General features: G+C 35.5%; 1 protein-coding gene across 3 annotated transcripts in view; it reads right to left on the bottom strand.

Moving 5' to 3' along the window:
- Positions 1 to 251: 251 nt before the first annotated feature.
- Positions 252 to 13,036, bottom strand: part of xkr4 (XK related 4) — a 76,133-nt gene continuing 63,348 nt past the window's right edge. The window contains exon 4 of one of the 3 annotated variants that reach the window (XM_008433523.3): positions 252 to 9,980. In XM_008433523.3, the coding sequence (XP_008431745.1) occupies positions 9,593 to 9,980 (388 nt within the window). In that variant the 3' untranslated portion in view covers positions 252 to 9,592. Of the gene's footprint in view, positions 10,194 to 13,036 lie in introns of all 3 variants that reach the window. The other 2 variants (XM_008433521.3, XR_014084125.1) reach the window with 2 other exon arrangements.

Here is a 13,036-nt window from a genome sequence, read left to right as displayed (position 1 = left end):
AAAGGTTTGTACAGTGAAAGGCATAGTGACGTTCCTTTGGTTTCAACTGTTTGGTTCATTCATTGTGATTATAACTCAGGCTATATTTGTAAATATAATAAAAATGTCCTAACATATAGTTTATTTAAAAATCTTGCTTAGTGTTGCATTTCCACATGAAAACATATTTAAATTACTTCAATTTTCACAGTTTAAGACAGACTTAACAGTACAAACAAACAAACAAACAAACAAACAAACAAACAAAAAAGCAATGTTAAGGCCAGAAAATGACCACAGTGAACTTTATTAAACAACTTCAAGTCTAATTAAATTAAAATAACATTTTCCAAAAATAAGAATAATCAAAAGTGAGCTTTTATACTTTTATTGAATGTTGTAGCACTTTTGACTTTACTCACACAGTCTGCAACCAAGGGGAATTTTTTTTTTCTCTGAACGACTTTATTTAGTCACCACATACATTACATGTTTTTTTTTTGTTTTTTTGTTTGTCCTTAATATATCGGCATAGTTACAGAAAACATGGTGGCATAAAACCTCTAAAGACACATTTCACAGTCTGAACTCAAAAAGAGAGAATTTTTTTTATTTTTTTAAGCATTTACAGTTTTCTTACATATATTTACAGGCAAGTACTTTAGTTGAAGGGAACACCCTCCACACCCAACTTCAACTAACTCTTAAAAACAAACATCTGTGTAAAACAAAGACTGTATAAGTTTAAATAGTCTTCTCAATAATGCCTACTTTGTCTATGCTTTTAATCAGCTCTCTTGGCGTTGTTCCCCAAGAGAGTGAACAACCATATCTCCTTCTGATTTTCACAAATATTAAAGAGAAATAGTGGACGCTGAGAAACAACACATTTCTTTAATTTAGAAACTTTAGATTTCTCAACAAATTGATTTGTTTGTGAACAATCAATAACTGCTGTTCGAACAGTTGTCCTGTATAAGGTATAGTTACACAGCAGCTAGCTTTGAAACGTTTGAGTACTTAATGTAAACTAGCCTGATGTTTAAATATTTCTTTATTATATTGAATCTTGCTTTAACAAGCACCACCAATAAACAAAGGTGAACACCCTATTTTGTTGTTTGATTTTTACTTTTAAATGCTTTTCTCCTATATCAAGGTTGTTATTAAGGTGATCCATAGTTAAAACATGAGACGTATAAACTTTTTAAAGTGACAATGAAAAGCACTAAAATATAAAGATTTATTGACAGCTGAAGAAAAGACTTGTAGACAGATCTGCTGAAACATTTAACCTAATCCAATAGCTCATCACAGTGGCACAAAATGACGAAGACACTCATAAAAACACAAATCCAAATACACAACACACATAGTGTGTAAGAACTGTGAATTCTCTGATCCATTAGCCACATTCTAAAATAAAGAAATCAGATTATGCAATATTTCTCTGGATCTCGTAACTCCTCCAATTAACTCTAGTACTGCTTCCTACTTATATTGGCTGGTATAAAATTTGTGTTTGCTGCCTTAATACTTGTTGAGAAATGTGAGACACCTGATCAAAATAAAAATAAAACTCACTGACTCTGCACTTGTCTAGGAGAGGGTGCTGCTGCTGCAGTCAGTGTTTTCATGGAACCAAGTGAATTTATGTGCATTATATTCTATAATTGAATGGAATTTAAATCTGGCTATATTATGGGACTGAATTTTCTGTAAATAAACAGCATAAATTATTGTTGTGAAATTCTTGAGCTGACACCTGCTGTGAGTTGGTACTATATAAATATTAGGTCAACTATAATACCTTGGACTGGTGAAGAAAATTCTCAAAATGAAACCAAACCCTGCTGCACAAACTCAGCCTAAAAAGTTCTGATTAATTGTTTTCTAATACAAATTCACTGTTGCAGATCCTGGAGAGAAAATCTATAGGCAAGCTCATTTCATTTGATGTATTACAGGAAAGCATGCCTGTTGTTTTAATTTATTTTAAACTACTACTTTTTTTCCTAGCAATTTTTCCCAACATTTGCAGTGCTATGTCCTAATCTGTTGGTCACACAACAAGAGCTCTGTATTTTTATTTGGAAACACATTTTTCAAAAACATGCTGATTGCAGTCTATTATTCAACTGTATGATAAAATCTATAATACCTATAATATTAAATTCAAGGCAGGGTTCCACTTTCTGCGTCTTGATGGGAAAAAAGTAAGGCACCCATGAAAGCATTCCTTAAAGATTTTAATCAGTAAAGGTATAGTAGTTTTAGAATGTTTATATTTTGAGATACCATTTGAAGCAACCCTCCAAAATTGTTGATCTCATTTTAAGTTTGAACAGAGCAGACACACTCATGCTGCTATGTGTTTGTCTGTTCCCACAAGACTCATCTCAAAGATCTCAGATAAAATTATTTAAATTCATTTTCAAAGTCTTTACATAACATGTTGTTTAGGGCTCTTCATTTCCCACACAGAAAGTTAGGATCATCGGTAGTCATCTAGGATAATAATAAAAAAAGGTTTTAATATTTTTTAGAATAAAATAGCTGCAACTGCAGGCAATCATTAAACTTGTTTGAAAAAATATGTTCTGTAGTCCTTGCTTTTAAAACTTCAAAATATTTGCTGAATCTTGGCACAAAACATTGCCCCATTTAGTTATTTTGTCCTTAAGATGTTTTTATGCAGTTACTATTATCAAACTTATTTGTATCACTCAGTAATGTACTTTATAAACATAACACCAGTGTGAAATGCAAACAGTGACACCACAATGCATGACTTCTATTAAACCTCAAGGTTTTTGGCACAGACTAGAAAAATAAACAATCTAATATGCCTTGCAAATTTAATCTTGCAAATTTATCAAACAGCTTAACTTGATTATTTCATTTTTTGCATTACACTATGATTTTATGTTTTGTCAACTTCCTAAAGTTATGGTAGAATTAAATTTTTTTTTACCAAAAGTGTTTGTTTTTTTTTGTTTTTTTGTTTTTGTTTTTTTGTTTATTGCCTCAATTGTCTTTTGGCAAAAACAGATAGTGATTATTTATTTATTTATATATATTTTTTTGCCTAAAACATATTTTTATATTTTGACAAAAATGACTTAGGCCATTATTTGAAGAAGGTGACTATATTTTTACTGTTAAAAATATTGAATTAATGTAACCAAAGAAATAAAATTTTATAAAAAACTGAGACTTAGTTTTTGTTGGTAAGCTAATACTTTAGATGTAAGCTAATACTGTGGTAAGCTGAAAAAATATTTTTTCATTATTCAGTAATCAGGCCCACTATTAAGCAAACTACATTAGTTATTTTTACTTTTTTGCTAATTTGAATGAAAAATAGATACTTAATACTATAAACATACTATAAACATTATTCACATTATTCTATGTAGACTTTTTTCTTCAGTGTAACAAATCTCACAGGTTAACATGTAGAGTACTAATTTTTAACTTCACTCATTTTGTGTTGGAAACATAAGTTGCTACTTAAGCTAATAGTCTGTTTTTGAATAAGAAGTTATGTGTTTGCATTTCAGTGAAAGTTCATGTGTTTTTAACCCAAGCCTCCATGGGGCCCTAAGCGAAATTTGGTTTTGGAGCCCTCTAGTTCTACTAACAATGTGGACTGGCTGCAATTAGCAGTCTGATCATTAGATCATTCACACACCTGCTATAAACATATTGCATCTCTGGCTGTCAATTCATTTCTGGGGGGGCGATTTCCTTAATTTTTGGGAATCATGATTGGCCGATACTTACATGTGAAGCCCATCTTATCCCCTGATCTTATCTTCATCGGCAAATGTTTATAAATCAGTCTCTGTCCTCTTTTGCTCTACAGTGAGATGTTTGACTGACAGTCCGATCCACCAGGTCAGGTCTGCACATTTACAGTTAACAATATTCACCCCACTGTTACCAACTCCGTGACTTTCTTGCTATATTTAGCAACATTTAAGACAAAAAAATTTATATCAGCCAAAATCAAAATCGGCAGGTCAGGCTTTTTAAATATCGGTAACCAGGGATCGGCCAGAAAACTGCAATCGGTGCAGCCTTACACATGTATTCATGACATTCTTTAATTAAATAAATTTCTCTTAAGCATAACTCCAATAGCTACAAATTTACCAGGAGAGTCTTTCTCCCCTGAGAATGTGGACTGGTACTGGACTGATTCTGAGCCTTCAAATAATTTTAACAGAAGTTTCACATAACTTAGAAGTTAATGTAAAAATAATGTTTATTTTAGCCACAAAATGACTATCTTCAGTAGCAAACAACATATCTCCAACTACAGCATAGAGCAGCTCATCGATGTAGCAGCTATGTAGTCTGACGTAAAAATATTTTGTAAGACAATGTCAAACACTGAGAAATTTTAATTATTGTTATCAAACGTTATCAAATACGGTGCTTTGAAGCCAAAAAATACCTCAAAAATATAATCTAGAAAAAAGCTGATTTTAGTTTGCTTCTGCACCAGCTCTTTCTCCGAGGACGTCCTTGATCTTTTTTCTGTCTTTATGTCTCGGGTAACAATGTATGTGTGTGTTTCTCCAGTTTCCTGTTCTATCTTATACTTTCTGCTGATTGGATTAAATTCTGTAATTCTGTGACGTCAACACGCATTGTTGTATGTCTGTCCCCACATGCGAGAGAATCCGGGATCATAGGAATAAGCCGAGCCAGATTTTTTTCTAAATTTAATCACACAAATAATTCTTCCTTAACACAGTTTTACTAATCTTTACATTACATTACCAGAGCACATTAAAACAAACCTTTATCTTATCTTTTTTCTATTCTCTTTCTTTTCTCCCTCCCTGAAGGATAAGTCCTTTTTTGAGACATTGTTTTGCATACTTAACTTCTACCGGAGCTTTGGACATTTGGATGTGCTCTGCACGTTGCACAGCAGCTCATGATACCGGTGAAGCGTGCGGTACCTACCGCGGCTACGAGAGGGCCCCAAGAGCAATTTATTTCTTTTTATCAATAAAATAATTTCCGCATACATTATCAAATACTATATATATTATTGTAAAAACAAATCACCTCGTGGTGAAATTGTGTGTTTTTGATATTATAAGGACATAGAAATTATTACTGAAAAAAAAAAATCAGCTCCATTGAGGGGGCCCCTTAGTGGCCCTAAGCGGCTGCTTAGTATGCTTATGTCTTGGGCCGGCCCAGGATTGATAGGTTCCAAGACACATATAGACTGAAGTTTCGCAGTCTTTTCAATTTGTTGTGTGTGTAGAGATGTGTTGATAGTAGGGCTGAAACGATTCCTCGAATGATTATTAGCGAATGGCGGGAAGAGCACTAAGGAGTATTTATACAGGTAAGCGGATAGACTGAACATGGCGGGCGGCTGAGTAGTTGATGGTTACAGTGTAAGTATAGCTTTACAGACGAAGTGCACAATAAATTTCATATCATCCTGGTCTCAACAAACGGGTGGCGGAAATCATCGTGGCAGTACATGGCTGGTAGATGAGTTTCTGAGTGTGATGGATGAAGGTCCCGTATATATCCCGTATTGCTCCCCCCCAGTTCTTACTTTCGTCCCCTGGTGAAGAGGTCATGTGCAAAATTCTGTTCCCCTGTGAAAATCTGTTCCCCCTGTCGGGAGCGTGCATTGCAGCCAGAGAGGTGGATCCGGCAGATCTGACCATTTTCACGGAGCTTCTGATTGATTTCTCGGTAAAAACTACTCATATAGTCATATCAATGTTGTAACTTTCAGTTTAATCGGCAGCTATCAAAATAAAAAAATAAATAAGGTCTTGTGTAGAGGTCTTTTTACGCTGTTTTGTGTTATTTTAAACGTGAAGAGAATCAATCTTTTTTCAACTTTTGTCTCTTAAGCCTGACAAATAAAAGTCAGTCAACAACACAGGTTTCCAACATGTAGTGTGCATTTCTAATTGTTCATTTCTGATACAAGAGGAGGGACGCTGGCTGATAGCAGGGCACAAAAATAAAGGCTTCCTGAAAAGATCAGAGTGTAGACTTTTTGGTAAATCCTGTTCTAATGTAAAATATGACAGATTACTGGATTAAGGAAATGCCTAGTATGCCATCACACCTAATTTTTGAGAATTTGGAAACGGTTGTTTTTATTTGCCAAAGTTATGGGGGGAAGAGAGGAGAGAATGGATATTCCAGCTGCCTGAAATAATCTGTTCCCCCTACATAAAATGGAAACAAATTAATTTACCTGCATGTGTTTAACTGTGTTGATTCCTCTCTTCATCAACAGCAAATCATGTGATTTTGATAACATTTGCTCTTCATTTGCCAAAGTTAGGAGGGGGGGAACAAAATATTTTAGCTGTTTCAGTTACCTGAAATAATCTGGTCTGGTTTTTCAAGAACAATCTAAAACACGACTTAATCAGTTAATAGCTTTTTTCCCCATTTCATATTGTTTCTGAACTCTTTGTGCTTTGCTAGAGCAGGGGTGCTACATGTCGATCGCAGAAGGGTTTGAGTCAATCTCGACATTAGGTGACAAATTGAATGCTGCCAGGACGCTGAGACCAGCACGTACTCCTCTGACTATTTATCAAAACGTTCGTAACTTTATTAAAGAACAACAGCAACAACAACAAAAAGTGTTCAAATTAATGACCCAACAAAAACAATAATGTCAGTAATTATTTCAACAAGGTGTTGCGCAATTCTGTGCGTTCCGGTTACCAAAATATTTTGCAGAGCAGGAGTTTAAAATTAACTAATCAACCTCCTCTGTGTTCAGGGGAGCGCTTATTAATAATCACAAAATAAATATCAAGCCTGAAAACTTAATATCGTAACGGACTGAATGTTTTTAATGTAACTTGTGCTCGTTTTGCGGAGCGCAGGCGGTTGCCGCGGCAACGGGTGTGCTTAAATGACAAAGACAGAGAGTAAAAAGGTACAATTGGTTTTAAATTGATCACTTGTTCGGGTTATTTTACCTTTGTTTACCTTTGCTGGGGAACGTTCAACAAACGACAAACTTAGACCAATTATCTCGTTCATCTGTGAGTATACGTCATTCAAAACAAACATCAAACACGGTAAATTAAGTATATTAAGTAAATTAAGTATTTAACAAAAAAATGGCTTCTACCGCTATAATTATGTGAAATTAAATTGTCTAATTTTAAAAAAGTTTTATTGCTCTCTGGCATCTTGCTTTGAACTTAGTCTGAGCTCTATCAAACTTTTTTGTGCCTCTTAATTAATGGAAATATTGATGTTAATGAGACTTTCTCCAAAATAACCTTTTTCAACCTTTAAAGCTCCACTGTTGAAAATGAGGCTCTAACATTCACAAATGACATAGAAATAAAATCCAGTCCAACATCTGGTTGAGGTGATTCCTCTGGAACCTGTTGGAGGAAAAATATCCCAACTTCAGAAGATGTGCTTTTAACTTAACAGAGCTCTGTGGTTCCTCCTATCAGTATGAGAGTCAGGATGAGGAGGCGCCATGTCAGGAAGACGAAGTGGAAGCTGCAGGACCTTCAGAACAAATAGGTCATGATGGTAGGCCTACTGTTTATCCCTCTGTCTGGACACAGGATTAATAGAACCACTTTAAAAGCTAAAATGAATGGTAATATGCCAGACATGGAAAACTGGGATGCATTCCATGCCATGATGTTCAGAATTTAGGTCTCATGGCATCTCGCGGTGTAGACATTGCAGCCAGTGGGCTGAGGGAAATACAGCTCCATTTTGTATTAATTCAATAGCTAGTAGTAGAATTTAAAACTACTTTCACCCCCGTTTCTAAGCGTATTTGTGAACCTGCCTCTTTATTATTAAATTGAATAGAATTTCAGACCTTTCTATAACTTTTCATCAGGTTAACATAGAAAGTGAGCTATTATTGTTGCAGGTTAGTTTTCTAAACTACAGTAAAGTAACTGTTAGGGATGCACAAAAATGAAAAACTGTACTGATAGTGATATCCAATAGTAACACTGGTTTATGCCAGATTTACCTATATTTTATTTTAAAAAATGTTTTAATCCGATTACTTGAATAATTGATAGATTACTCGATTACTAAAATATTAGTTTACAACAGCCCTTGTAGATAGATGAGCAGTATGACAAAAAATAATTTCAAAATGATTAATTGTGTAGCATCACTAAATGACAGCAAAGAGCAAATTCAGGCATGCAGCAACTAGTCCACCATAGCTTCTCTGCATTCTGTCAATCACACACACACATGCGCGCACACCCCCCCCCCCCCCCCACACACACACACTTATGTCCCCTCTTGGCAAGAGTTTTAAAAAAAATTTCCAGATGGTTTTTAACATGTTTTTAACTTGATTTAGAGCATGTCCAAAAGGGGACCTAAAAAATGTCCCCTCTTGGCCGGAGGGTCCCCTGTTGGTGAGTGTGAAACAATGCCAATGTCCTCTGTTTGATAGGTACGCAAGTGCACACACACACACACACACACACACACACACACACACACACACACACACACACACACACACAGAGAGAGAGACTTGGTTTTCAAAATAAATACACTTCAAGATAAAGGCCAAATAAATTACAATGACTTTGGTCATTTTTACAGTACCTTTTCTTTGAAATAAAACAATGTTTTATATTGCAGCTGAGAACTACAAATTCTTGTGTTTATTCTGGCGAAGGCAGCAGTCTTCCAACATTTTCTCTTCTTCTCCATCTTGCTCCCCTGTTCATGACATGTTCTCCTCCCATCCTCTGTCCATTCCACACATTTTCCTTGGTTTACCACAGATGTGTAAAGATTGGTTCCACTGAGCAGACTGGCTAAGTGGCCATCTTTTATTTTTCTGGGATTCTGTATGACTGATGTAGTAGAAAAACAACTTGCTGATCCTTTTGGTTTGCTCCTTTCTGCTTCATTCAGACAGACTTGGTTCATTTTATCCCAAAAAAAAAATTAATAAAGGAATGATTGGACATAAATGCTACTTCGACTGCTGGCTTCTTATAGTTCACTATTTGTGTGTGAATATTTCCCTAAAATATTAATATTTAGAGATACAAAGAAACTCACTAATCCTTGCCAAGTTAGAGCTGTGCCTTGAATAACTACTAAAAGATGAGTTCTAGGAACCTTGTGGCACTACCAAAACAGGGTGTTTATCATCCATTCTACACCTTACATTTAAAAAATAAAAGTTGTTTTAAAGAAACGCATTGACTATCATAAGGACACTGGTGTCCTCATGTACCCCATGACCAACATGTAAGTGTTTGTGTTTTGAGGGTGACAGGAGGTTAAAGTCTGCATAAATATGAATCATGTTGGAAGTGTTCATGTTTGACTGAATATCATTTATATTATGGTGTACATTATCTCAGTTTTCAGTATCGATTTATTCTCTTGTTGTAAATCAGGAAAAAATCCTCTAGTGAATGAAAGTAACTACATAAAAGTGCCAACTAGATCCATTAGTTTGAAGAGGAGTGCTAAAAATACGGGATGTGAAAAAGTAGACTAAGCATAGCCACAAATCCTCCAGCTGTTTTATAGGCCAACATGATGCTGCACTGCTACTATCACAGCAGGTAAACTACAACGCAGTTTCATATTCCAGTCGCTCATGCACCATGGCATCATCCTTGTACATCAGACGAGGAGGAGTCATGGAACAGTCCATAGCCAAGATGACTTTCCGTATACTGCGGTCAAGAATGTGACGTTCCCAGGCTGGGTATTGATTCCTACAAAGGTCAAGTTTGATAACAGTCTCGTCTAGGCGTGGAGCACGGGATGAAGGAGTGGATGGCACTGGGTGTCGGACCTGAAACACTGGGATACAGCTATCCCGTTCCGAATACTTTCCAATGTCACGCTCTAAGGTTCCAGTGGTTCCTCGGCTGGAACGCAGTGAGTTGGTACCACCATCAGAAGGTAGTGTGGAGAACTGAGCTGTTGGGTCCATATCAAGCCCTTGGCAGCTAGTAGAGCGTCCAAAGCGAGCACCATTGGGATGGAAAAAAGCATAGTACATGAGCATGAAAACCAGACCAGTAAGGAAACTGCTGAAAATGACACAGAGTGCTGGGACTGCAAAGGCATCAGTGGTTTTAGGTGTTCTGTAAAGATACCACAATGCACTAAGAGTGGCATTCTCCACCAGGATCACTAGATAATAGATTGACAGTCGATACCTGCACAAACAAATGAGATAGAATAACAAAAAGTATATTAGGTGGAGGACTTTGTAGTATTAGTGAGATTAAAAACAAAGAAAATACTGTTTAATTTAAAGTCTAAATATCAAGTCCTGTGCTTAATTAAAGAAAATAACTGGTAACTGAAGGTGGTTGTCAGGATCTTGGGTTGTAGATTTTTTTCAAGATTTGTATTTTGATTATTTGTGTCTCTGCCTGTCTTTTGTCATTCCTTGTTTTCTCTTTCCTTATTTTGATCAGCCTTTGTTTCCTTCTTTAGATCAGTCTGTTCTTATTTTAGTTAATAATAAATAGTTATTCATTATTTCTTTTAGATTATGTTCTGCCTGTTCCGTAGTTTTATTGCTCCTTGCTCCTCTATGCCATCAATGTCTTTTCACTATTGTGACTTTCTCTAATCGTACACCCAGTCAAGCTCCCAGCATTTAAGTCCCTCTTCTTTCATTCACCCTGGATTCGACTGCTTTCACCTTTCATCTTCCCACAGTTTGTTAGTTTTTACGCTCAAATATTATATAACTAACTTTGCTTCATTAAAATATCAAAACATTAAGAAGTTCTCTGCGCCTGGATACTTTATTTTGTTCATGACATTATTTTGGTTGCTAGTTAACTAGCTTGAAGTATATCTTATCTATTGCTTGTTTGTTTAGAGGCATATGCAATCTTTGTTTTGTTTCCTTTTTGGTCTAAAAAGCCTAATCCACTAGTGGAGATATCCGTCTGACCAAGCGACAAGCTTCCATCCTTTATTGGAATGTCCCTGATTCTCAAGCGTCAGTCAAGTACAAAAGAGATAGTGTCTGGACATAAATAAGTTAGCTTAGGACAGTGTTTCTCAACCTTTGTGGGCCAGCGCCCCCCTATTCACTATCCAGGACCCTCACCGCCCCCATCAAATAATTTGTAGGCTACTTTGAACTGAATATTTTATTTTTAATATTACTGTCATTATTGTTGATGTTTTCATTTTTATGGTTGTTTCTGTATTATCAACAAAAATAATTTCCCAGAGAACAAAAAAGCCATGAGAATAGAAATTAAATAATTTCTATTCTCATGGCTGTCTTAAGACAGGTGTCTTAAGAAAACTGCAATGGACATTCAACTTAAAATCGGTAGGCCTAACAGCAGCCAATCAGAGTAGAAAAAAATATTCCTGTTCTGTGCAATATTCCAATATGCAAGTTACTAAATTTTAAAAGATGTAGAACAATACCACTTTAAACTATTTGCAAAAATCTGTTCTTGGCAACATTGAAACATAGGTAGAACTGCAACTATATTAATAACTCTGTTTCTGTCAGTTTCTGGTGATGCAGCTCTGTGCTGCCTTCAGGAGAATGGGACATAAAATCCATAAAATTTCACCCACATGGCATTTACTGTGCAAACCAGTGCTTTCAATGGAAAAAAACTAAATTTCCAGATTCTTTTAATGCCATACAAATATGAGACAGAAACATGGATGATATTTTTCAATAGACCTGTCTATTAATTTATAGATTAATAGTTTAACTGCGCAAAAATTACACAGAACAAAGCTGGTTGTTAATCAAGTCCTAAAGAGTCAAATTGAAAGTGTCATGGAGTCACTTAACAGCATCATGACATTAACAGTGACATGAAAAATAATATTGAAGAAATAAATATATAAAATAAAATTAAAAACAAGTAAGTGATAAGTTTCTTACTGCCATCATCTGTAAGATATATTTCCTTTAAGTACTATATATGATCTCAACAAATCCATGGCACTTCAAGAATATTATGTCGTCTTTATCTGGAAATAGTGTCTGTTCTTGCCATACAGTCATCTGTATTAATTATTGCTCGAATGGTCTTGCCCTACCAGTTTATTCTGCATTTAGTTTAGTTTCTTAGTTAATTCTTGCATTTTGTTCTTCATTCATTTGTATTTAGTTTCATTTGATTGGTTTTATCCTCTCTTGGTTTATTGTTAAGTCCTCTTTAGTTTCTTTCCTGTTGCTAGTTTTATTTTATCATTTTTATTTATGCTTACCACTAGTAATCTTCACTCATCATGCCATTCACCTGTTGCTCCGCCTAACCATCATGTGTTTCACTTGATCTGCCACTATAAGCTTTTGATTTTTCACTGTTCAGTGCCAGATTCTCTGATCCTGATTCACATTTTGTTCATTGCTCCATTCTACATCCAGGCGTTCTGTTTATCTGTGCTACCCATGAATTCGTCCTACCTCGTGGAAATGCACATGCGCACATCGATGCTATGTCACATACTGCTTACTCAGCAGATTTCCTATAAAATACATTCAACCTGTGGAAGTTTTGTTTCATCGACGGTAAGTTTTACTTAATTTATTTTATACTTGGCTTTCATTAAGCTACTGTATTACTTCATGTTTTTAGTTTACATGACAGGCAGCTTGTAAATATATTTATAAATGGCTTTAGTTAGCCCACTGCAATGTCCTTACTACTGTAAACAAGTCATTGTTTGGCGGTTAATTAGGACAAAATGCGTTGTTCTGTGGGTTGTTTTGTCCCTATACTTTAAAGTACACTGCTCAAAAAAATAAAGGGAACACTTAAACAACACAAGATAACTCCAAGTTAATCAAACTTCTGTGAAATCAAACTGTCCACTTAGGAAGCAACTCTGATTGACAATCAATTTCCCCTGCTGTTGTGCAAATGGAATAGACAACAGATGGAAATTATAGGCAATTAGCAAGACACACTCAATAAAGGAGTGGTTCTGCAGGTGGGGACCACAGACCACTTCTCAGTACCTATGCTGTCTGGCTGATGTTTTGGTCAGTTTTGAATGTTGG

Source organism: Poecilia reticulata, chromosome 17 (genome assembly GCF_904066995.2).
Source record: "Poecilia reticulata chromosome 17, P_reticulata-male-v2, whole genome shotgun sequence".
Taxonomy (NCBI): Eukaryota; Metazoa; Chordata; class Actinopteri; order Cyprinodontiformes; family Poeciliidae; genus Poecilia; species Poecilia reticulata.
The sequence above is the reverse complement of the archived record's forward strand: the minus strand, read 5'-3'. Positions and strand labels throughout refer to the sequence as shown.